The sequence below is a fragment of the Engystomops pustulosus genome, chromosome 3 (assembly GCF_040894005.1).
Source record: "Engystomops pustulosus chromosome 3, aEngPut4.maternal, whole genome shotgun sequence".
Taxonomy (NCBI): Eukaryota; Metazoa; Chordata; class Amphibia; order Anura; family Leptodactylidae; genus Engystomops; species Engystomops pustulosus.
The window spans coordinates 48,529,371-48,556,801 of NC_092413.1; the positions used below are offsets into that span (position 1 = coordinate 48,529,371).

General features: G+C 38.2%; 1 protein-coding gene across 7 annotated transcripts in view; it reads left to right on the plus strand.

The window, feature by feature from the left end:
* Window positions 1-27,431, plus strand: part of SLC8A1 (solute carrier family 8 member A1) — a 371,105-nt gene that overhangs the window by 286,521 nt on the left and 57,153 nt on the right. For 2 of the 7 annotated variants that reach the window (XM_072140722.1, XM_072140723.1), the window contains 4 exons: window positions 12,277-12,383; window positions 16,232-16,252; window positions 22,384-22,401; window positions 22,539-22,553. In XM_072140722.1, coding sequence (XP_071996823.1) covers window positions 12,277-12,383; window positions 16,232-16,252; window positions 22,384-22,401; window positions 22,539-22,553 — 161 coding nt within the window. Of the gene's footprint in view, window positions 1-12,276; window positions 12,384-12,745; window positions 12,850-16,231; window positions 16,253-22,383; window positions 22,402-22,538; window positions 22,554-27,431 lie in introns of all 7 variants that reach the window. The other 5 variants (XM_072140726.1, XM_072140724.1, XM_072140725.1 and 2 more) reach the window with 5 other exon arrangements.

Here is a 27,431-nt window from a genome sequence, read left to right on the forward strand (position 1 = left end):
AGCCACTAGAGACACGAAGACTAGTTTCATGCCTGTACAACCATCTAAGTATAGTATTTTGTTAGATATAGTAGTCCCACATTACTCCTTTATTCCTCATATTACGTGGTGTAAGGAGGCTCTGTGGTTGACCACATAGAATGCTTCATTGATGGCCTCCTGGTTCGAGTTCCTTTCTATGGAATGAGTAAATCCCTTTTTCCCCTATAATTTATGTTTTGTTTATTGTTGTTATTTTATTTCATTTGTTATGTTTATACTGCATAATGATTATATGTATGGACACCTGTCATTTGTAAAGTGCTACGGCATTTGATGAATAAATAAATAAATAAATAAAGATTATTACCATATTTTTTGGAGTTGTTGACACCCAGCATAAAGTTTTCAGATGCAAGCATTTATAAGAAGGTCAATTAGTGCCCTGTGCTAATAATGATTGTAAGAGTTTTGGTCCTGAGATGCAATGCGGTGCACCAATATCAAGTAGACTTGACCTTCTTGGATTTTCTGGACCACTAGTTTTAGCTCTCGTACATATTTCTACATTGATGGCCAAGAGTGGTCAGGAGGTTGTTTTCTAAATATACCCGCAGACAACCTAAGCCAATATGAACAAGGCAGGGTATAGTGTTTTAAGGGGTTGTTTCCCAGACATCCACAAAGTGGTATCCATTTTGTTTACGAAAAAACTCAGGGGAAAAGTGGTGGAGTTCAGTTCTTTAGGCCCTTTTAACAAATTGCAAAAGTAAAATAAATACCCTACAATTGTTTATCCGCTCAGAAGTGAAATCCCACCAGTGCATGTGAGGCGATACCATTCCCCATTGTGGACGCAAAACTAAATTCATTTTATGAACAAAAACTCAACAAAATCTATGCAACCTACAGACTCTTTGAATTACTTCCTTGTAAAAGAGAAATGTAAACAGGCCCGTATCCTTCAGATGTACAGTATGCTGAGAATTTATCTTACTGTGATTTATTGTTCTGCAATTGATGTGATCGTTTTTGGCTTCTGCAATGGAAAGTCCTCAATGAGGTCACCACAGAGAATGTACATAAAACACAGCTCGGGCCATGATGTCAGCTGACTTTGTTAGGAAAACAATGTAATTTCTACATTTAGAATGACATCTGGCTTCTGTCAAATATTTGTACGCCTTGTTGCAGATCAAATAGAGTAATTAATGATGCGTCAAGTAAAATATTAGTCAACGTTTTGTAGAAAAGCAAATTGCGCCTTTCTTGTTGCAGACAGCAGGATTACTGTTTCCTTAAACTGGATTTGACTATTATTTTAAAGGATTCTACACCAAAATATTCAGGATTACTCTGTATGAACCATCATCAATAATAGCCATAATAATGTAAAGTGGAACATCTTTAGAAATGACCGAGCCTGCAGAGGATTCAGGGAAGACGCCATGGCTTGGCTTTGCTTCCTCTACACTTGAAGCATACTCCATTCAACATGGCATGTCTTACAAGGGTGATAACGTAGGATAGAAAAATTTACTATTGCTAAGGACCATGAAAATATCATGGAAAAGTAGATAGTAGAACAGCACTCAACCATTGGTCTTCTTGTAGTTTTATTTATGAATACTTACAACATGATAAAAACCATAAAGTTGTGTGGGAGGGAGGAAGCAGTGCAGGATGTCACATTAGAACACAAAAAACTATGTCCATTTCACGCTCACGGCACTGCATCTGGTTTGAACTTTCTCTATAACATGAGGTACGTTGAGTAGATGGAATTTTTATAGTGACAGGTTTACTCTACAGGTTTCTATTGAAATGGTTAATGCAAACGCTTCATAAATCTGAGCATTCATCCTTCAACATCCCATGATTGAGGATTGTACAGTATAATACCTACTATTGCCTTGTCACTTTAATGTAACAAATTGGTCGTACTAACATTAATTCATGTTTTGGGAGGACAGTAATGACAATTATTAATGTTACAGCATTGACAAGGGACATCGTCTACTGCGTATATGTATATGACCTTTACATGGCTTCAGGATCAATAGGATAGCTTCGTATATTCATGTCAACCAAAATTTAAAGTCGATATAATGATTTCAAGTGGTAAAAGAAATTATGGTTTGCGACATGAAATGTAATGATAACTGAATACTGACATGAAGACTTATTTTATAGTCATGAACCGAGATTGTCTACATTTGACCCATTGAAGACCAATATTCTCAGGTTTTCATGTTCAGCGTTAAACTGAAATAAAAATCATCTACATAGGGACAGTAGAGGATGCAGATAGTATCTTCTACTCCTTATTGTCTCCAGTGGAATACAGTTCTGCTGATACTTGGCGGAGGCAATTATATTATTTATACAATGTGAGGTTTTCCTTAATACTTTTACTGGCAACTTTCCACCTTATGCCACCACATGTTAAGATGCCAGGAAAGATGGTGGAGAGGGCCATGCTGGGCCGTAAAGTGGGCCAGTGAGGGGTGGGCCAGTGATTAATCCGACCTCAATATATTAGTCTGTCGTGTCAGATCAAATATACATATTTATCAATCCTTAATTTGTATTTCTTGTTGTAATTTCTCATAAAACTTAATTGAATACCACAACAGGACATGTTAACAGCACCATTGAGATGCTTCCATTCCTAACAGAACTAGATACATACATTTTTTTCCATGAAATTGTCTTGGAAAACTCATCATTTTCTGATACACATGAGGTCATATCCAGCCAAGAGGAAAGATAAGGATGGACATTACTTCATAATGGGTTTGTATTCGAGGCAGCCTATCTTTTTGAGTACAATGGGTCCACTTAGGTCAATCCATTTTCTTGGTAAACGCTGAGTTACAACCTGTGTGAGAAGATAAGTGGGACTGGAAAAATATTGTAAAAATAATCCAATGCCAACAGAGAATTCTTAAAATGTCTTATATTATAGCCTTCACCTTTACCTGATGCTTAATATGGAGGAAATGATTCTCTAAAGTGAATTTATACTTTACATATGTCCCAAAGTGTATTCTACAAAGCATATAGTAATAACACCAGTGTACACCAAAGTCCGTGTACCTCTGTGATTGCCATCTACATACCTGGCATAGTCTACTGTGGAGGTTTTATTCCTCTCCATAACATTGAGTAGAAATGTGCATATTGTCAAAAACATTCGCTCAACCGGTTCATAGTTTCCTGGCAGAAACCAAGAAAGGATTTTATTCCTCAACCAGAAGTGCCTCCTGCAACTGAAAATGGCTTTGGCTGGAATACGCAAACCATATCAATATAACATATGAACCTTCGGACTAAGCCTGGTAGAAACTAAGCAGACTGATTGGCAAATTTTAGCTTCGAACAGGAAGAGTAACTTTGCCAGATGGCATAATGAAGCATGGTCTCCACCAGCTGCAGATGTAAATGCCTGTGTCCTGTTGGATGATGTACCCAGGATATTTTGATGGTATTCACATCCTATGATTCGTATACAGCGTGCCTTCAACAGTTTGCAGCTGCAAAGGAAAAGGAGGTTGGCATTATCCTGGAATATGGGCTTATACTGTAAACACTTGACAGCTCGATGTGATCACAGTGACTCATGTCTTCATTCATGGCTCCTTACATCTGCAATACAACACTGTATCCAAGCTTTTCAGAGCACTGACCATCACAAAAAGTCAAAGTTATGGGAGAGAATCTATAAGACAGACATGAAAATGGTGACATTAAGTAAAACTTTCCATGTATTGGAATTGCATATAAAGAACATTAACCTTGGAAGTCGTTTAACCCTTGCTGTCAGCAATTTAGCAAATCTTATCACCTTAAGTTACATAAATGTTATGAATTTTTCCCCTTTCATAGATAAGATTATGAAAATTTGTTTGAGGATAGTGTTTGAAAATGGTTAACCATTGGCTAATAGGTACATGATGGGACTCTATAGTTCTCTGTCAAACTGCTGAACTAGAACCTGCAGGAGTTCTGAGTGCAGCTGGATGAGCACCACACACAGTTATATGTCCTGCAGGGGTCGAAATGATTGAAATCTTGCTGCCTTTCTGAGCCCGGGGGGGGGGGGGGGGTTGGGGTTGTGTCACAGGTGTCAGTTGGACTGACAGATAGCCAAACCAACTCATCTTTTACTTAATGCAGTGCCTATTACACAAGTCTTCTAGATCTTTGTTATACCATATACTCTTCTGTGTTTGCTGTGATACTACTGAGCTTTTCTTGTGCCTTTTGACTATTCTAATGCCTAACGATTGTGCAAATTTCCGCCATCAGGCTTTTTGACCCTATTTGTAGGACCTCACTGTTTTGTCTGTCTTACTTTGCTGTGTACCAAGGATAGGGACCACCGCCCAGTTGACGCCTGTGGTTTAGCTCAGGACCAGCAAGTAGGCAGGGACAGAGTTTGTGAAATGTGCAGGTTTTAACACTCTGATTAACTGAACTTTGGCAAAAGAGATTAGTAGAATAAATTAATAAATTAAAATAAATGTACTAATAATTATTAAATTGTATTCAATGGTCCTCCGCAAAATTAATATATTGTCTTAGATACAGCACTCAAGGAACCTCCATGATCAAGGCCCTCTCTTTTCTTCTTCTAGATTTTGCTCCCTGTAATCTCGGACACAAATTTAATAGGGAACATTTATGAAACAGAATTCAGTTGTAATTGGCACCAAAAAACTGTATGAAATGCCCTTCACCTCATTTAGGAGGGCATTTTTAGAGACTCTTCTGACTAGATCGACAAAAAAGTTGTGGCCTTGGAAAAATTGCTTCCCAGGAAAAATTCAGTGTGACACAAATGATGTGAAAGAGCCACATTTTAGGTGCATTTTTCCGGCATAAACCAGTACAACCAATAGATGGTTTAAATTACGACTCTACCTTCTTAAACTATGTCAGATAAATCATCCAGCTTCAGATACAGTATTTAATCTCCCCCTGTGTGTATATATTGGAGCCACACGTTCTGCATGTAAAGTTTACATGTATACATGTTATAAACACCATATTGTATAATGAACAGAAATAATGGGGCTTATTTACTAAGGGTCAGCAGAACGCAATTCCGTTGTATTTTGGAAAATTTCAGGATTTGCGCCGCTGTGACAGCTATTTAGAAGTAGATTGTGTCGCACAGGATTGGATTTTGGCGCAGTGGCCCCGGCTTTCATGCGATATAAATCTGGGGGGGGGGGGCCCATCGGACAATCCGACTGATTCAGACTGAGCGCAGGATTCAATATACAAATGTGTCGCAACCAATGCATTTACATGCACCGGGAAGAAGATAGTGAATGTCAGCAGACCTGAGCGGAGAAGCGACAGATGCAGGAGATTGGGTTCACAATCTTTGTGAATCGCAGCATTTTGAGGGAACTCTTTTTATAGTATATTTGTACTTTTAAGGACCGGATGACATTGTATAGACAGTATCATAGGGACCTTTACCGATTGCGTGTACAGTACGTTAAATAACCTTTCTGCCTCCGTCATATAACTTGGCTACTTTTGTAAACAAAGCTGACAGGGCATTAGCAGGCGATATTTGCAGGACCTGTAAAGTGAAAGGTTAATCTGCTCTATTGTTGGGTTTTCACATGTGGGAATTAACAAGATTGCAAGGTCTGATGGTAACAAGGCGATTTTAACACCTATAATAATAGTTCAACTGCGTATGTGTCCTGTGTGCTCCCTGTGGCAGGGAATAAGCAATGCTTGGAGACAAAATGACGTTAAGATGTTTGAAAATGAATAGGTTTTTGTAAGGATTTTATAGTAGTCAGGTAGTTATTGTTAGTTTGTGTATTATGTTGTGTATCGCCCTTTCCATCACTCGTACGGTTTTCCCGTCATTAACCAGATTATCTTTCCTAGTGTGTTCTGTACAAGGCACCAGCTCTTGCTTATGACAATATTAACATAGCCCTGCGTAACCCTTTATTAATAGATATGTATGATAATGATGAAGTGAGGCATACACTGATGGTGAATAGGATTTCAGCATGGCCAAAGCTGCTGGGCCAATAAATCAATGCAAGAATGGCAGAAACTTTCCACCATATGACTCCAGTATCTGAATTTTTTATCGACATGATATACCGCTGTGTATGTTATCAGTAGTGACATATAATTATTGTTCCTCATCAATATCTACCAACCAGTTATGTGAACCAATCAATGCAATGCACAAACCTATATTTCAGCCTGGTTTATGGATATTATCCTCGGATACTTATTTGGTGATAGAATCCGCACTATACAGGTCATCACTTTATGTAAGTCTTCATGAATGTCAATACGGGTAATAAACTGACTGCAACCAGTTTTGTGTGATCACTAATGACTATGATTCGCATGTGTCGCACCTCATGACACTGCAAAATGAATGTAACAGGTTCATCATTGCAGCTAACTGGGGTCAAGCCGTGAAGTCTTATTACATGTGCTGTAAAAAGGTTATGGAATAGCCTTTTATCTAGATATTTCTTCATTTTGGATACACGTCTGGGTATGAAAAGAATCTTGGCTAGAATTCAATTATATGAGTCATGTAGATGTTAGATGTTGAAGAACTTGTCTGACATTTTATTATTAAAAACCTGCATTAACTATAAAGTAACAATTATAGGGCATCTGTCTTAAGAACTCTTCATTTTCAGCTACTTCTGCTATTGCTACTGAATAATTAGCAGTAAATTGACAACTGGGTGTTACCAAATGGTCGGTCTGACACTGTCCAATGAGTAGAAACTGTGTAGGAGAAATTTGATAAAACCTCATAAATAGTTGGTAACTGTAGAGGGTACTTGCTTTCAATACATAAAACTGGCAGCCCCGATAGGAAGGGTATAAAATGTCTGTTGTAGATGTCCCTCTTTTATGTAAAATATCACCTGTTTATCTATAATAAATTACCTCCAAAGTTATGTGAAAATGAGTAGGGAGAAGTCATATTTTGCCTGAGATGAGTCACTTTTAAAAGCTTTTAGACACCACTATCTTTAGTTCTATAATCCCTTAATAGTGTCATATGATAGATACAAATCTCATCTTTAAAATTGCAGACTTGTGGTTCTGTGGGTTACAGGAACGCTACTGGAAATGCATGCTACAGATAAAGATCTGGTTCCAACGTATTTCTTTACCTGCCTGTATGTTGGGTTCTTGCAGCACCACAGGCCTTTTCTAAAAGATACAATTCTTATCTTTAATATGCCACCAGCAGCATGGTGCTATAGAACCATAGATAGGTGTGTCTGAAGTGACACTCACCCTACAGCCTCTAAACTTGACTAGGAACAATTTGACTCTTTTCTCCTAATTTTTATATTCCTTTGGGAGTGAATAGTTTTTTTTTATTTTTAGGTAAACAGGTGAGATAGCACATAAGTGAGAAAATTCTAGAAAGAGCATTTCAGACTCCAACAGAAGGGGCTGGTAGTTTAATGGGGTAAAATCTAATGGGGCAAATTTACTAATGGTGCCTTAAAGTTAAACTGTGCAAAGCTAGACTGGACAGTCCTAAAATGCTCCATATCTGAAGCTGGATGATAGATCTTCTGAATTATTACATTGTTTAGTTTCATTTTAAATTTTTTTATAGCGTAGTATATACCAGAAAATGTGGCTAAATGTTTATTGTCTCATAGGCACATTAAATGGCGTTACTTGGACTAAACTCCTTTTATACACTATTGGGGCTGCTCATGGCCTTCAATGATGCATGCTAATATTGTCACATACAGGAGAACAAGCCATCATTATACAGGACTTGTTCCACTTCTATAGTGATCGTCTTGAGTGATAACAGATTTTTCATTTATAAAGAAGATAAATAGTCATGTCCTAAAAATATCGACTCTAATTTGTTTATAGAAGTTTGCAGTGCCGTATAGCATGTGACGGACCGCCTGCTGCTCCTGCATACGATTGATTGAGATATTTTGACTAATTATAGTAGCCAAGAATAGCCGTTCTTATGCCCAAAGATTGGAACCGGTAAACAAAGTAATGCATATTGCTAGAGATGTCATTGATCTTGCTGCTAATGGTTTTGAGATGATGTACTGTTCTCCTAACCCTGTCAGATGATGGTGGCCTGTGCCAAGATGGGATCTTTCATAGAGTCCAATTTTAGTTATCATTGTTTATAAATTCACTGAAAGCCACTTTGCCAGCTCTCCCAAAAATGTCATTCGCCTCTTACCTAATCATCTATTTGTATTAATTAAATTAGGCACCGAGGTAAATAATGTCCGGCCCTATTCATATTCATTTCGCTGATCTTCGCTTTGTTTGCTAAACTTTTAGAGGTTGTGCCGAATGTTGATGAATTCATATTAAGCCTGAAGGACAAGCATGGAAACTTATTCTACGGATATTTAATTGGAAAAGAACAGTTTGTAGATTTAGCAAAATAATTTAGAGGGTGGATTGGATTAGTATCGGCTTAACCAGGGGAGTGGTCGATCAGCTAATGTAAATGAGTGTCCTCCTGACTCCCTTTGCTTCAGTAAGACATATACAGTGGCCTATTCCCCATTTAAAACACATACATGGCTACACCAAATGTGGATGTGTAAGATACATCAGGAATAGCTGTCAGTCAAACAGGTACACCACCTTTTTATACCAAGTCAGTTTAAAATCCAACATGTGAGTTAAGAACTTTCAGTAGTAGTTTTAGGGCAAGGAAGTTTGTTCTGACAAACTCAATCCATGAGTATTTTGATCATAGATCCACTGCTATTGCAACTCCATGTAAAGCCAGATTTATGATTTACAATTTTTTTTTTAAATTGCACAGCCGCACCACTCCCCTCTGACTTGCAAGTTTTTAAACATGGGATTATTTTGTGATTATTTTTAAAAGTCGCAGACACTGCTGACCAAAAGGACCAAAGCCACTTCAATAAATCTGACAGGCATGAAGCTCCAAAGGCGTCATAAAACTGTCCCAAGGAGCCGCCTAATGATACATAACCCCCAGTTTGTCCATGCGATATAATTCCAACAATGTAGTACTGCTGAAATCAACTCAGGAAGTACATTTAGTATTGGTGTTCTACATTCTAGCTTGTAAATCACACAAAGTGAGTATGCCCGAGCAAACCTACTTGTCTACAAACTGCCTTAGTCAGAATTTATCAGCCAGATGGTGACTTGTACCCTAACACCTTATTAAAGTGGTGAATGTAATCTCCAGCAGAGGTCAATTTGTGTTTATATCCACCTTCAATATGTAAACATGTAAATTTTAGCTATGGCACCCGCTGTAGATTGGTCTGTTTGTAGAAGGAGATGCAATTTGCACATAGTTACAAATACCCTGTAAAAAGCCAACACTAGGGGGAGCAAAGGAGTGTACTGAATACTATTAATTTGTTTAAAGTATAAATAGTATGAGTAACTGTCTGTGTTCCCTGTAGTGGCTGACAGAACTATAATTATGGTTATACCGGGGATTAGGAGCACAGTGTGAACGGCAATATAGATTTGGAAAAGAATTTTGAAACTGGAAGTTAGCTCTAAGAATGGCAAAACAGCAAGTACTAAATTTCTTCTCAAATACGAGAGATGCTAAAACTGAAGTTCCTGATGGAGGTATTGTCAGATAAATTAAAGCCGCTAAAGACTTCCTTCTTTTCCCAGCAATTTCCGCAGTGGATGTACTCATGGAGGCGCCTTGCAAGTGTCTTTTGATTGGAGTGTGATGATAATGGCAAACACAGTGGAAGTATCATAACACAGTGATTACACATTCAGACTTTGAGTCTATTGGAACCTAATCTGGTTAATTACTAAAGGATGATGGCTGCTGTCTGTAGTACAGGAGCAAAATCACAGCAAAGAGTCCTTTTGCCCCTCCTGCCTTCCCGCTTTAAATGACAATCTAGTGGGTTGTTTATTGGCCACAACTGTATTAAGGAAGGGTGCCTGACGTACGTGATGTTTGGAACATAATGGGCAATAACAAAATAATTAGCCACTTTAATGCCTTAAATTGCCAGTTTTGTGTATTATCCGGAGAAATGCTGCCAGTTCAATTTGTTTCTTTCATTCCTCCCAGCTGTAGCTTCTCTTATTGTTCTGCTGCCAACTAGAAAAAGCCAGAAGGAACAGCATGGATGGGAGTATAGACGGGGCGCTAGACCAATGAGTTTCAAAATATTGTACAATTTTATATATTTTTGAGTCACCTGCTGCACTTTTTATTGATTCTGGTGCCTATAATACATGTTAATATGAATATTTAAAGATAATTTATGCAGTGCATAACCTGGGAAAGAGGCAAAGGGGCTTGCGGCTTCAATGGACCTCCGATGAATGGTGAAAGAAAAGAGACAAAAACAGGGAGCGCTCTCTTAGTGAAGTGCAGCTTCCAAATAGTTACAAGCCTTACAGAAAAGTACAGGTAGACTCTTTCAAATCAGTGCATGTAGTATGATTCCCTTCAGCCCGTCCTAGAATTTCAATCCCTCCGTACTCCAGGTTAGCAGGTAGGTGACATTCAGGAAACCAAGATTGGTGATCACAGGTCCTTACAAATCCAATCAGTCTTGTCTTCCTAAAAACAATATGTAGTAATTGTTGAAACAAATAAAGTAGGCTCAATGCACTTGACCAAGAGCCCAGGGCTAGAGCCAACTACCAGAGCCATAAAACTCAGAGAATGTCTTATCACTGCCATAGTTAGAGGCTCTACTACTGTCATTGGCATATAAACGAACGTCACATGACAATCAGAGCACACCCTGTCGGATGGAGCCTTATCGATAGTCTTCTGCTATATCCACGTTCCTTCAACCTAGAGAGAGGATCTTAGACCTTATAATGGAAGGTGGGTTCTATTCCAGGTGCCTTTTCTAGATTTTTAGCAATATTGTGGTGTTAATTAGCACCAGAATGGGAACCCCTCCCCCCCACTCCAGTTGTTGCAGCTCCTGCATTTATGACATTTAATACTGTAATTGACAGAGTATTCAGTGATATTATTGTAAGGCTGACCTAAGGTTTTAGAGATGGGTTACAAGGTTATTAATTATGAAGTGGTTCCTCATTGACAAATCTTAACATCTTTCATAGAATACATTGAATTAAAAATTCTGCAATATGTGTACATCCATAGACCACAATTAAGGTACATTCACTCTTCAAGACTTTCCAAAATAAAAATGTAAAATTTCTTTTCACCATATGAACAAGTCATTTTGTCTTGGTTGTGTACAATTTAATGCATTTTACAAAGCCGGCTTCACTGGGTTATAATTATCTCATTTCCTGTACAATATAACAGAAAGAATTTTTGGCTTCAACTTTTGAGCTTCGGCCTTTGTAATTTCTCTCTGGGTGTATATTCTATCCAGTTACAGGATTTTATCAAAGACCTATATTGTCGTCATATCCATTGTGGCTAGAGGTTTTCATCCTTACCAATGATGCACAATATAAGACTTTCTCAAATTATATTTGACATTGTGTATGTGATTTTGCAATCACACAAATCACACAATCACTTAAATTATTTGTGTAATTCAGAAAGGCAAAGGTAGAAGGAGTTTAAAGGAACACTGACCATACAAAATTGCAGCCCTCTTCCCCTTAATCCATTTTTTCCTCTGATTATATTAATTGCATATTACAATTTCAATAAAAATCAGAAATCTTCATGCGTTCACGCAGCTCAGCGATAGCACTGTATTCATCTTCTCTGTTCTGTCTGTCAAGACAACTGGCTGGAGAAGGAGCTTACCTGTTATGCCTTGTCTGTATTAACGGAAAAATACACCCTCTAGGCTAAAGTCTTTCAAATTTGTACTCCTTCTTTCTAATATTGTTTTTTTTTTCTAAGCTTAATGTTCCTTTAAGTTGCCATATAAAGTGACCATCAGTAGAGACATTGGTATAACTGAAGTTACTACTTCGGTTCTAATGTTTTTGTGTCTCACTCAGGTTAAGAACCTCTTATGTAACATTCAACATTCACATTAAAGAATTGTATATATTAGTTTCATGTTATGTTAAGAAATATTTTATTTAATAATTGTAGGACCAAAGAATAATCTCATATTTCACTGGTTTAGTAAATTGGCTTCTTCTTCTTAAATGTCCCTCAATTTTCTTGGCTCACCCTGTTCTCTATTCCCACCTTTATCTAGCCTTGCTTTGTGAATACTATTGCCTAGTTGACTGTCTGCTTCCCTTTTGTCCTATGCTTCTTCTCTTCAATCTTTCCTTTTCCTCTTCTTGCAGCAAAACCATATCAGTGAAAATAATTGATGATGAGGAATATGAGAAAAACAAGACCTTCTTCCTTGAGATTGGGGAACCTCGTCTGGTGGAGATGAGTGAGAAGAAAGGTGGGGGATCTGCTCTGAGGCCGAGCCCTAACTAGCAATATGTCTGACTTACCTCACCTGGATGGCCTAATAAACCCATAGTGTAACATGCACACATTCATTTACGTATCCACAAGGGGCCTTTAGATTTTAAGGGGTTCATTGCCTGGTCAAGTTAGTTAAATTACAATTTATTAATATCTTTAAAAGATGATGTTGTTAATAAAAATATTTACTTAGTTCAAAATTACCCCTTGAATTACTGTGAATGTGTCCATGTTTCTCTACTCATAACCTCATAATAACCATCAGGCTTAGATGAATATTAAAGCATGTGTGTGAGACTGCAAACATCCATTTCCCTTTGTCTTGTGTCCCTACAGGAAGTACATTACCCTAAAAATACTTGACAGAGAAGAGTATGACAAAGAGTCCTTTTTCTACCTTGTGCTTGAAGAACCAATCTGGATACGAGGAGGAATGAGAGGTGTGAGAGTATAATAAAACAAACTCAACAAACCAAATAAAAATCAACTTTCTCTCCTGTTTGTAATTTCCTACTCTCACAACTTGCTCTCTCTCCTCTTGCTTGGCATCTGAATTCTGTGCAATGCTTTCTGTACAGCCTAGCCAGCTCTTTGTTGATACTCTTATATATCTCTCTAAGCAAACTTGACTTCCACGGGCAACTTCCATGTTGTGGCAATCTTGTGGTTAACAAAAAGCAAGAAACTTAATTGCTGTGTTAGCCCCTATGAGTAAAGGGGCATTTACTTAGTCATCCCTTCCTTCCTTCTATCCCTCCCACCTGTACAAGTACCATGTATAAGTACATAATTGCATAGATGCCATCTCATTTTGGAAAGGCCCCTATTAAGTAATCAAGTCACAGTAGTAAACCTTCTTCCATATATAAAGCTTCAACATACACGCCTCCCCTAGATATTCTATAATTAGTTAAACGACAATCCAATGCTGATACGTTTAGTTTCACTTTTATAGCTTGAAGAAAATCCAAAGATGGCTGACTTCAACTAGTGATATCCGCACTGTAATATATGTTTTACGTTACTTTAGGAAGGATCAGTAATCAAGGGCCATAACCATAATCTCCATTTGATCACCTATAAATATTTTCCATCAGGACATTTTCAAAATGCATGGAGACTCCTTGTCTTCCAAAAAAGCACTGCAAATGAAGTGGCTGCAAAAAAACCATACGGATCTCCATTTATGAGCCACAGCTATAATGGAGCCACAGCTCCATTTATGAGCCACAGCTAAGGGTCACATCATACAGTGGTTTTTGACCCATATTTTCATGCCAAAAATCCTGATCACACTCCAGGCCAAAATCCATCAGATTTTGACCAGCATGTCCTATATCCAAAGCGTAATTTGCTTGGATTTTGCTCAAAGTATTGGACATGTTGCATGTTGTATTGGACCTTATTTCTTGGAAAATCTGCTTTGTGAACTGGCCCTAAGTGTTGCCTAATTTTTAGCAGAACTGGGCCATATACAACTAAAGCAATATAACACTACAAAATGCCATTTAATACTGCAATTACAGCGGCCACTGCAAGGGAAATGTCTGGCTGGAGGTATACAACTTCTGAAGTGTACCTCCATTCATATAAAACTTTTTAAAATCGGAGAGAGATGCCTGTTAAACAGAGGCATATTACAGTCTAAGATCCGCCTTTATCTCTTTTGAATGAAGCCAAAAAGCTTAAGATAAGGACCAGCATTTCTAGTGGCTGCATTCTGGACATGACACCTTATGAAGGATTCTGAATTTATTGAATTTAGAATTCACATGTTAACGACAGATCACAATAGGTGATGCATCTTCAAGACCCTAGGACTACTGGTATAGAATTCAGGTATTCAGAAGATCTTTCAAGTATTCGTAGAGGCAACATAGAACCAACTTACCTATATAAAAATAGCAAGGTAGTCCCCTCAAATAGACATAATTCCTTGGAATTTTTTTTTTACTAATAAAGACATGCATGTTCTTTAACACAATATTAATCCCTTACATGACAGATGCTACCTGAAATAAAATGTACTAATTCCATTGCTTAAAATCCAATATCCTGCATGTTGACAGAAATATGTGAAATTGCATGAAATGAAATTCAAAAAGTTGATGAACATAAAAAAAAACAAACATAAAACCCGTAATAAGTGAGACTTTCCTTACAACTGATTCGTCTCCGGTTCTATCAAGTATATAATTATGTATCCAGAGGATTAGGTGCTTTTGGCCAAATCATTACTTTGCTTAATCAAGTCTAATGTAGAAATGTCAAAACTATTCAAAAAAATATAATAATTGAGAAGAACTTCCACTTTAGCTTTTAACCCCCAAATATGAGAAATTAGGCCGTCTACAAATCTCCGGGAAACACATGATTTTCTGGATCTTTGAGTAGGATACAAACACTTCTTAATTAGTGAACATGCATAATAATTATAGCAATCATTGCATAAATATGATGCCAAAAGAAACTTGGCGATGTGATAAAACACACCAGGTTGCTCATTTGCATTATAACCCTAAGATAATTTAACAGCACTATGCTGCCTTATGGAGCCTGGCCTAAGATGTTACTTAATTACATCCGTGTGGTGTTATTGTGTGTATTCTTCTAAGCAATGCACTGTCTAGCGGGATTTCAATTATTATTTCTTAATAAAAGAATCATGTATTTTAAAAGGGCTGAGTTATTGCTGCTTATCGTTGTGCAATACCTTACAAGGATTTTTGGCCCAACAAACAGAACAATTACAACATTACATTTAGGGATTGCAACTAAAAATATGCAAATGTATCCAGACATTTATAGTTTATTTACGAACAAAACATTTTGAATTAGAGTAAATTTGCAGTCTAGAGATAATGATGGCATAACCATTCAATAGGTCTCAAATATCAGACTGGTAGGGATTCAGCAGCCCCAAAGTAAGTTCAAGGCATAATAAATAAGCAAAATATTAAGGGGGTTGTGTCAAACTATATTTATCCTTTATCCATGGGCTAATATATGATTGCAGGGGGTATCATCTGTTTTATCCTCTACAATCAGTAGAACGGGAGATTGAAATTTCTCCTTATCTGCTACATAGCAAAATAAGTTTGGTTTTCGGAAGTCCTGTAGAAGTCAGTGGACCACAGGATGACTTCTGGTTGGTTAACAGGAGGGACTTGTAATCTGCCAATCTGCTGATTGAAGGATGTCCAACAGCTTAGACACCTCCAACCCCTCCCTCCTCCGCAATCAGATATTTATCCCCTAGCCTGAGAATAGTGGATAAAAATGGTTAATGAAACAACCCCTTTAACTAAGGTGAATGCCAGTGTTAGATTGTATTTAGTAAGCTTTAATACTATCTTGTACACCATATAGCTCCAATCTTATATGGACTTGATATGAATTGTGGTATGCCCATGATGTTCCGACATTCTCTGCAAGAGGCTTTGCACCGGCCAAGAATAACTAGATCAGATACAAAAAAATTACCTAGCGATAAATCTCCTTTTATGAGGACAAATTTTTCTTTGAGTCTTAGGAAATAAAGCAGCTGTATGAAAAGAAAGGTTAAGTACCCAATGACTCATTTTTTCTCAATCTACCCATAGAGGTGAACAAATTGATAAATAGTAATAAAAATGTAGCCTATCAATTTCTTAAATACAGTACCAGCCTAAGGTGGCATCATCAACCAGCATGGAAACACTTCAAGTAACTACCTCTGAGGGTCCTTAACCATACTGTTCTTCTTTCTGTGGACATCTTCTCCATTATCATTTCTCATTTGTGTTTTCTTATCCTCTGTCTGTCTATGTGTTCTCTTTACAGCCCTGTTGTTGAATGAGCTTGGTAAGCATTTCATTTCCTTTGTTCCCACTTTTTCAATTTCCTTGTCTTAAGATGACGCTTTGCCCTCCTTTTTTGCTGTGTTATTATATGTATTTATGTGATGCAATGTATGTTTTATGCCTACAGTGGTCAGTATGTACTGTAAGATATGAGATATAAGTTGAGTAGGCGTTGTGATTATGTTAGTGTATTTATGCAAACTTGTAGATAATCAACATGTACATGCACCATCTAATGAAAAATGAACTGTTTATTCATTAAACATAGATTTACTGTCGTGCTGTGATTAAAGACCTTGGCCGGGCCGGTATAGGGACAGTTGTCTTCCACAAATCCATTTAAATCAAGAGTCCTGACTCCGGGGGCAGTAAATTGTCATCCTGCAGCATTTAACATCACTGAGCCAACACGGTCCTCATAGACCATTAATAGGCTTGGAACTGGTAATTAGTATTTTCTCTTCAGACAGGGATTTCCCTTCTCCTAGATCATTAATAGCCTAAAAGGCACAAATGGACAGTTTAGTATCTCCCTATATTAAATAAGGGCAAATCATGGAATGTGAACAGGGACACTGCATGCTGTTTATACTATCAAATGGATCACTAGTTCTGTTTTTAGTTAACATCTTTTGTTTAAATTGCCATTAATTAGAGCAGCTAGTTTTATATCCCGGCCATGTTCAATAAATAGTGTAATTAAAGATCTGACCCAGACAATCAATACCCTGTGCAACTCAAGCTTCCCTTATTCTATTTCAGAATTTTGGATGGTACCTGTATTATTTAATAAAAAAATAAATAAACTTAGAGGCATTCCCCTCTAACTGCCGCTATGGGAGGGGTTATGACGGAGGGGGCATGCGGGCAGTAATGACTGCATAGTTTCCTCCAGTAGGACACAGGGTGCAACAGGAATTCCCCTGACATCGTTGTCTCAGCAGACTTATATGAGTGACCCTATTAGGTCTAACCCCTTTGATGTAATGCCTTACATTCCCTAGTAGTTAATATGGAGGTACAATGAACACCCACTACATAATAATTAGTGAATCTATGAAATGCATAACAATTACTGTCTCATTCATTACTTTATCAAGACAATGCATCTTTTTTAAAAAGGGTTTATTTCCAATTTTCAAATAACCTGTTTAATAAAAACACTGCCCTTCCTTTCATCTGTTCCCCACTATAGTATTAGGTATGGTCCTTGATACAACCCCTTTAAAGGGAACCTATCGTCAGGAGTACACTAACTGAGGTTTTCCTGAGGGTAGATTCCTTACTCTGTTCTAAGCCCTACACTGTCGTTAGTCTTTTGTCCTGAATAAATAAAACTTTGGCTTTCTTTTATGTAAATTAACTTAAGGGACAGGGAGTAGCCCATCCTGCACGTCCCCACAGGGCTCTTTGGTTCCTCAGCCTGTGCCCACGCATGCACAATAACTTCCGTCTTTTCTCTGGAGCTCTGCACGTGCTCCAAAGGAGAAGGCAGTGAGCCGACAGTTATCGCACATGGGAACGAGCTGAAGAACTGAAAAGTGCTGCGGAGATGCACAGGGAGGTGAGACCTCAGAGGCTGCAGGGATGTGGGGTAACTCATCCAGTCTGCGCCATGCACCAGTAGTCTTTGCAGTTAATTTACATAAACGGATAGACACTGTTTTATTTAATTAGATAGGGCAAAAAGATTAGATAAAGATACTATAGAGGTTAGGATAGAGAGGACTCTACAATCAGAAACACCTCAGTTAGTGTATTCAGTGCTGGATTAGCTTAGGTGGACGAACCTGGGTGCAAAATTTGGTAGGAACTCCCACTGAATGTAGCCCAGACAGTGGTACACATTACTATTCTAAATTACGATTAATATTCTAAATTTTTCCTACTTACATGTTAGCCTAGCTGGCACAGTGGCAGTAGTACTGACTCAGGGAAGCAGTGGAGCTGGCAGTGTTATGGCGACTAGGACTGGTTCACCATAACAGTCCCAGCTCCACTGCTTCCCTGAGAGCTCTCTCTCCTCTTACAGATGGAACTGAGTGATCTGTCAAGAAGTATACCTAAAAAACTGATTGGCTAGGACTTAGTTGACAACCAGTACAGCCAATCTGTGTCACTCTGCATGGAATGTCGCTCCTGAAAAGCACACTGCATGCAGAATGCAGTTGAGTATGGCTGGTTGGCCACGCTCTGACTGACAGATCCAGTCAGTTACTCTTACAACTTGGAGACGGGCTCACGTGCTGTGTAGTGACACTGCTGCTGTGCATTCAGCTCACAGCCCCCTATGAGTAAAGTGGTGGGGGCCCTGAGTGTATTCCTGATTGCCTTTAAGTATCAGTTGTATCCTTCTAATGTGTGCATCTGCTGCCTTCTCAAGAGAAAAAGATACTCTTTGTGGCCTTCTACAATAAGTGAGGCCACAAAGAAACTGTTCTATAAATCAGTTTAGTCTGGTTTTACCCTCACATTTTTTTGGGGGAAAAGCCACTTTTTCTCTGTCAGGTAATAGAACTGAAAGTGGAGCCACAATAGCGGAGAGTGACACTAGCCCTACAGCATAGAACCATATCAAAATGTGTCATGTTACATTACTGCCAGATATAAATGAAAAATATAGAACTATAAAAATGTTTAAATAACTATATATTTGACTAGTGCAAAGTGAAACACAGCTGTGAAAGACAGCTGTCAAAATAGCATACTAATTAGGTGCCTTCCCTGCTTAGCAATACATTTTTCTTTAAGAAAAAAAAATCAAGATTTCATTCAGGTAACTGATGATGTTAAAATTCTTTTCTTCCCAAATCCACTTGGAATAAATTTATCTGTAGAAAGTAAACTATGACCATAATGTGATATGCAAACTACAAAGACATAATAATACTACAGTAAATGCTTTAAGGTATGTCTGGTCCAAGCATTAGAGGGAATCTATATTCATAAAAATCAGGACGCCTGACTGAAAATACCATCTTGTAGGGCTTCTCTGTACTAAGCCATGCCTTTATTTTCTTGTCCCCAATATAAATATATAGTGCCGAAATTTTTTTTTTTAAATATTACTTATCAGTCTGAAGTGCTTTTGGGGGCATGAATAAAGCCTTCAGGCTCCATCTCCAGTTGCAATCAACATTCCTCCCTCCAACTGCACTGCACATTCGCCCACCACTGTATTCGAACTGCATGCTCTTGCTGACCTCCTTCCAGTCATCTCCCGTGTCTATGCAGTGCACCCACCAGCTTCATCAATCCGGCACCTTCAATGTACTCCCAGAAGAAGCCGCAGTGAACAAGGGGTTGACTGTACAGGCATGGCTTGCTGTGACGATGGCATTGCTGTCTTAATGTTGAGAAGCTTTACAAGACAGTATTTTTACTTTGGTGGTCTAATTTCCCCTGTTAGATTCCCTTTAAAAACCACTCACCAATGTGTGATGTATTTGTACGCCGCATGTCAGCTGCGGGCATATGGAGAGGGCTCAGTGCACAGTATTTGTCACATCCAGCAGGAAACACTAGATGAAAAAATGCTGCTGCAAAATATACTAAGCAGAAGCCATTGGCGCTTCTGGAGGATGAATGCAACGGTATTGCATCAATCCCCTGGCCTCCGCTTAGTGTACGCTCTGGGAGGTTCACAGTAATGTAACTGTGCAAGCAAAAAAGGGACAAACAAGGGACCAAGGAAAAGTGCCTAAAAAAAAGGTTTTAAACCCTTAATAATTGTGGGCAAGGCATTTTGTTGGCATGTCTCCATGACAGCCCAGGGTCTTTGTAAGACCCGAGGCTGTATGATTTTTGGCCATTTGTAACAATGTGCCAGTGGCACATTGCAATAAATTTGTAAAGTCCCTATATACTACCATACTGTAGTACCGCCATATATGGTAGCATCAATGAGAAAACCTAGAGTTAAAGTACCCTAAGAAGTCTGAAAAGTTGTAAAAAAAAATTGAATAAAAAATAAAAAATAAATAAACATAACATTTCAAATCAAAGCTCCGTGCACCACAGGATGAAAAAGTTATTAGATTTTTTTTTTTGTACACAAGGTTTGACTTTTTTTAAAAATCTATTAACACACATTAAAACCTATATAAATGTAGTATCCCTGTGATTGTACTGACCTAAAATAAGAGGCATGTCATTTAGGGTAAACACTGAAAGCCGTAAAAACCAGGCCCACAAGAAAATGCGTTTTTCTCCAATTTAACCACATTTGGAAATTTTTTCCCAGTGCTTGGGATATTAAATACTGTCACTAAAGTGCAATTTGTTACACAGAATACAAGCCCTCATGTAGCTCTTAATGTGGAAAAATAAAAAAGTTATAGATTTTTGAATGTGGGGAGGGAAAAATGAAAATGCTAAATCTAAAAAGGACATCGATGAGAAGGGGTCAAGAACATCAGAAGTGTAATTTCTTTGGACCCAATGTCTCTTTAGTTAATAACATTGTAATTTATATTCTATCCTACAAATCTGTAGAAATGAAACCTAGGAAGTGAAAACTAACAGAAGGGACATTATATGACACAGCACGACAAGTAAATAGCCAAAATAAACGCAAGCAAAATGAATGGGATCAGTAGAGTTTCTACAGATCTCCTGCTGCGCTGTTAAATGACCCCTATCCCATTGACAAGGATGCGGTCTTGGTATTTTCTAGAGAAATCAACTGTAATGTTGTATAAAAACATAAAACATTGAAAGAAATTGATTTTTTTTTTCATAAAAGAAAAATTGGTGAGATAGCCATATGGAAAGGGGAAAATGTTGTAAAATACAATTGAATCCAGAGACAGTATGCTCAGTGCTACAAATAATGTGATAGATGTTTGAGAATGCAGTGAAGACAAGCATAATATAGATTTAATATTAGTATATATTGCAATTTTTTTCCAAAAATACTTATATATATATACACTTCAGGAAAGCGGCAGTACTCCAAATATCAAGTGAAAAAACAGGTGTTTTTACTCCATGTTGTAACGTTTCAAGACACCCTACTTTTCACTTGAAATTTGGAGGTCTGCCTCTTTCCAGAAGTATGTTTTGGAGACTACATTGCCAACAGCCTGATGGACATGCACCCATGTTGTTGTGCTGCTCTGGAACGTCCTTATGTTTTATGTATATACATATATATATGTGTAACAACATTTACAGAAATCCATAATATATTTATCTACCATTAATATTACCATAATATACCATTATCTAGAGATTGCACTATTGCAAAACTATTCTCTTTTCATCCATAACATCCAAATCTTAAACTCCTGTTGCCACCACTAGGGGGTAATATAGATACAGTTATATACACCAGATATGTTTTAAATGGAATCAAACTATACAACTAATAATTGGTAGGCCTATTGTTATTTTATAATGTGTGTGGGGATCAGGGAGAGATCGTACAGGCAATAGTAATATAAAGGCATGACAATTCTCCCATTCATTTACATTGTGGGATTGTAGCCCTTCATTACAGATGTATTTCTGATTAAATGCAAATTAAAAAATAAAGGGATTAAAAAGAATAATTCTATTCAAAATGTCCCAGCCAGTTACATAGAAAGCTGAAAATTAATTTGCACCTTATATAATCCTCCAAAGCTTCTGATTTGCTAGGTCCCCCAGCAATGATGTCCTGGCACAGGGGCTTGTCATCACTGTAGCCGATAACTAACTGTTATACAGTTTTCCGAAAAGGCTTTGATTGGCTGCAGCAATGAAAAGCCCTTCGGTTATTCAGAATATGCTGCTGCGAGGGGTTTTTAAAATGGTTAACCATGTTTGTACTCAGTTTATCTTAACATTTTGAGGGATTCAAAGAGTTCTACTCACCCTACAAAACACTTCTAGGTTCTACCAATGTTAGAAAGGAGATGGCCTTTGTATCATTTAACACAATTACCAGCTACATCATTATTGTGATGCCCCTGAGGTTCTCTGATACAACTTAGAAGTGTTTTTTTAGATGTTCAAAAACATTTCAAGACAATTTACAGAAATTTAGTCTTGTGTGATATTGGCAGAAATTTTGCTCCACAAGGCAAGTAGTGAATGATGTTCTTGTACTAATGTATTCTTTCTTTCTCTTTTGTTTTCAATGTGGACTAGGTGACTTCACAATCACAGGTATGTACCGTAATCCATGGATATTGAACTTATGTGTTTTAGTTCATCCCAATGCTTTTTTTTCATTTTGAGTTTATGGTGTTATTTTCTGTTTTGTTATCTTGTATATGTTATATCTTGTATTATCTTTTTAAAAGGAAAAGTGCTGTTTGGTAAGACAACAAAATTTGATCAGCCCTATAACCCCTGCACTCCAGTTACAAGCTGAGACATCCCGGTTGTTGTGTGGTGCACTATTATCTGGTTGTGCACTATTAACTAAGAGTGTACATTATGTGTGTATTACCTCTATAACTCATCAGTGATTTCCTTTTTGTAGAGACTTCGCCACTAAGTATTTTTTCAGCTTTTCTTTCCCAAAACGAAAATGTAGCCTTTATGTTTGTTTTATAATGTGACTTCCCAGCTAGTGCACCCATGCTCCTCCAGTATAAGGGTCTGCTGACACAACCATTTTATGGGATTGGGATGAGAACCTGCCACCAAAAATTAAGGAGTTCTACTACACATACATTTTTATGTTTTTATTTTCCCATCCTAATTATCAGAAAACTGTCCTTATCCCACTAGGAGTCAGTTGTGCCATTGGGATCTGGAAAAGGTACCATGGCTTTGTCCAAAACCCTGTAAATCATCTGAAAGGAGTCTTTTGTAGAATAAAATATTTTTTTTTTAAATTTATCAGCTGAAAAAGTCAAGGAGCGAAACACTGCACATTGTATTCTAATATAGAAGAATGTGTTTAAACTGTTTGAACTAAGTGTTATCACTAATGTGTGACCTGTGTAATAGGACATACTAACAATAGCTACACAGTATAGAGTGTAAGCGTTAATACTAATATGTGAAAAGTGTAAATAACATACACTTACAAAAACAGAACAGCATCCAATGCTTAGTAATGTAGACACTGTTTACTAAGGGCTGTGCGTCAGCGCGTGTTCCTTTAGGTGCAAAATGCTTGTACAGGTATTTAAGAAGAGACTTCACAACATTTGTGTCGCACACGACCATTTTGTGGCACATCTACACTAGTCATCATGTGAAATTAGGGGGCGTTTTTGTGCTAATTCCGACCATGCACCAGAATTGTGTTGCAAGCCCTATGTTAAAGGTGCACCGAAAAAAGTTGGTGCACTCTGTCAGGGCAGTGCTGGGAGTGTCAGATTCATGAAGAACGTGCACAACAAATCCTGAATCCTATACACAGGCAAAGTTTTCTCTACTCTTAGTAAATGTGCCCTTGTGTGTCCCTTTTCTGGTATTCTCATGTGGACTAAGTCCCTTTACACACTTAAAAATGGAGATATGTGAAACAGCAGAAAGTTAAACAGCAGGGTAATCCTATAATCGGTTACAAGCACCTCAAGCTGATCCAGGGTGAAATATTTGAGTCTTAATGGGAATTGCTTAAACCTATTCACACCACAACTATTTCATTAGATTTTTGTATGCATTGAGCGACTGGGAGAGGGGTGAGCTCTGCTCATCCCTCCTCTATCCATAGAAAATAGTGCCGCATGGCCGTTCTTACAGCTAAAGACAGAACAGGCTCTGTCTTTTTGCGACCACGGCATGGTATGGTGAGCCTTTTGACGTCTATGGGGATGTATATATGGTCGCAATCTTGCAGCCATATATATCCCCACAACAGCAGTGTGCATGGGGCCTAAGGCTAAAAGTACACGGCCCTGTGCTCACTGCAGCCAGAAACTGGAAGTAGCACAAAGCCAGATGCAAAGGTTTTTTTTTTAAAAAAAAACTATTTTAAATATATATATTTTTAAAAACTTATAAATCTTATTACATAGTGATCGTACTGACCAGTAGAATAACGGGAATGTGTCACAAAAAAACATGTGAACGCTCAAGGTGAACATTCGCACGGTCTAGGTAGCGCTCAGGGAAGGCATGGACATGATGTGAAGGGGAAACTCAAAATTACTGGCAATAAATTGCATTTATTTCAGGGCTTCTACACCAGATTTCTGGTAAATGTCCCCATAGGTCCTATTCTTCATAGTGACCCTTACATACTGCTGTAGCATGTATGAATTCTCACACCCTTCGCAGGAAACTTTTGCCTAAATAGATTTCAGCTTTCAGTGACAGAACATAAACCATAGAAGAGACTCCTCTTAGGTTACCCGTCATTAGGAATGGCTTCAGGCGCTTGTAACATAAAGCAGGACACACTTGTACAGTTACTGTTATGTACATGAGTTGTTATGTGCAACGTAATTATAAATCCACATTTTTCCCCCGAAAAACTTTCCATTTTAGAGTTGCACAAGAGCTTAACTTTTATAGTAACTAATTCATATTAGGCTATAAATACACAACAGTTGAGCCATTTAATAGCGCTGGTAAGTGACACCGTTATATTCTTCTGTAAACATTGCATTAGAAACATATCCATTGACTTTCACTAAAGTAAATAGAAGGTCCAGGCATTTTTTGTTATGTGACACTTTTAACACGCACGAACAGTCGTAAAAGCTTCCAAATCAAGGAAACTGTAATAAAAGGTCACAAAGGTACGACATACCATATACATATCTTCCATAGTTCTCTAATATAGATACAATACCATATATAGTTACTTTATACAGATAGAAATCCATAGTTAAAATGTAGACTTTTTAATTCAGAAATCATAATTAAAATATATTTCTTAAAGGGGTCATCCCATGATAAACATTTAGCACCTATCCACTGCTGACTTGCACCTAACAACAAATGATCACTGCACCCCTTTTCATTTAGTTGATGGGTGTCCCTGTGATCATTCTTATATAATCTATACTTCAAAAGGCCCAAGCACTTTGTGACCATGTGCCAATTTGGGATTGTATAAATGTATATCCTTATAGGTGACGTCCCTGACAATCAGTAACAGTGATCCTGTACCATACACAGTCGGTAGTTTTAGGTGTACATTCACATCACAATTTTGGTTTCTTTCAGTCTATATATACATGCCAGGAAAGTTCCTGGCATATTGAACGTATCCATACACATACACTGGTAAACAGAGGCATGCTTTTCACCCCGATCTGCACAGCATTTGTCACATCCAGCTGCATCTTTCAATCCTGTTTCCTGCTGCAGATCAAGCTATATACTAAGCACAAGCCATTGGAGGCTATGAGGGATGGATGCAACTGTATTGCATCCGTCCCCAGGCCTCTGTTTAGTGTACGCTCTGGAATGTTCACAGTGATGTAACTGTACATATAAGGGCAAACACAGGAACCAAGGAAAACTGCCTAAAAATGGTCTAAACCCCTTAACAAATGTAGTGCAAGGCATTTTAGGCTGTTTTTTTTTTACTCCAGAAATCTGGTTCAACTTCATAAATCTGGCCCACTGTGTTCATGGTAAAAAATGCTGACAGGTTTACTAAAGACAATTCCTAATCATTAATTTAATTAGTAATAATCGTCAGGAATCGGAGCTCTATAATATTTCCTGGCATGGCAGGAACAAAAACATATTCCATACATTTCCATTATGAAAGAATCTCTTAATTTACAAACCAGATGTCAGTACCTGTCCAGCAAATGCGCAACCACAACCAGGCTTGGCGCTAGCTGCCAGACTAGGTAAGTGGTGGCGAACTCACCCTGCGATGTCCCTGCGGGCTAAGGCCCTGCCTAAAGCAGATAAACCGCTCTGATAAGGGCGAACCCACTATCAGGAACCTAACTGACAGTCCCTGAGTGACCCTACAACATGACAGGGGACACTTACTTCGTCTGGCAGCTGCTAAATGGTGGAGCGGACAGGTAACGGAAATACAGGAATAGACCAGTGATCACACTGGTGCACAGAAACCAACACAAGAGTGAGCAGGTAACCGGAATACAGGAATAGACCAGTGTTCACACTGGTGTACAGAATACAAAACAACACATATAGACAGGTCTTCAGGAAGATAATCACAGGTCAGATACAGGTACAGGCGGGATATATACAGGTCAGGTCAAGATCAAGCGGGTAATATACAGATCAGATACAGATATAGGCAGACAAACGGAGACAGGTAAAACTAAACTAGAAACACAGGGAAAACAAGACTCAAATAACTAGCACGGTCTGATGGGAATAGGCAGGTATATAAAGCCGATCCCGGACACGCCTCCAGCAGCACACTGGGGAAACTGTCCATCAGGCTAGTAACCCTTGCTGGGAAGGACAGAAATGCAAGGAGCAGGGTGTGGCTCAGTAAATCCAAACACAAGAATAAGCCACAGTTCACACACAAATAAACGCCATGTATTCCGGCAACTGCGGATAGAGCGATGTACAGGCGCGGACGTTACACCAGAGCATCTAATTTAACCTCTTACTGACGTGTGATGTGCTAATATGGCACACATCGGTTATAAGAGTATGGAGAGGGCTCCTGGGCTGATCCCTCTCCATACAAACTGCAGCAAACAAATTGTGGCAAACACCCACCAGTTACAAAAACTGATTGTGGGTGTTAATGCTTCGATTGCCGCCGGAAAAGCCGCTTGCGCTTGGGCGCCACCATATTGTCTTGGAATGTCTCAATGATGTCATTGAGGAGCAATGATCCATTGTGCCAGTGGCACATTATAACAGATCATGTACAAAATCCACATAAAATGCCAAAAATGGCACAAATGCGTTTTTCCACCTATTTTACGGCATTTGGAGTTTTTTTTTCTACTTCCCAGTACACAACGTGAAATATTAAATACCGTCACTTTGAAACACACGTTGTTAGTTAGAAAACAAGCCCTGTAAATGGAAAAATAGAAAAGTTATGGATTTTTGAAGTTGGGGAGTAAATAATGGAAACACAAAAAAGGGCCAAGTCGTTATAGGACATCTGCCACCAGGGTCAAGGATTGTAAACCAAGTATACTGACATGCTGGTGTGCACCCCCTCTGGCAGGCTCTGCTCTTATTTTAGCCGGGTGTTGATGTAGCTTGGAGTCATTTGCATAATTTTTCAAGCCTTTTTTGCTTAAAAACAAGTGCATTGGAAGCTAAAAGAA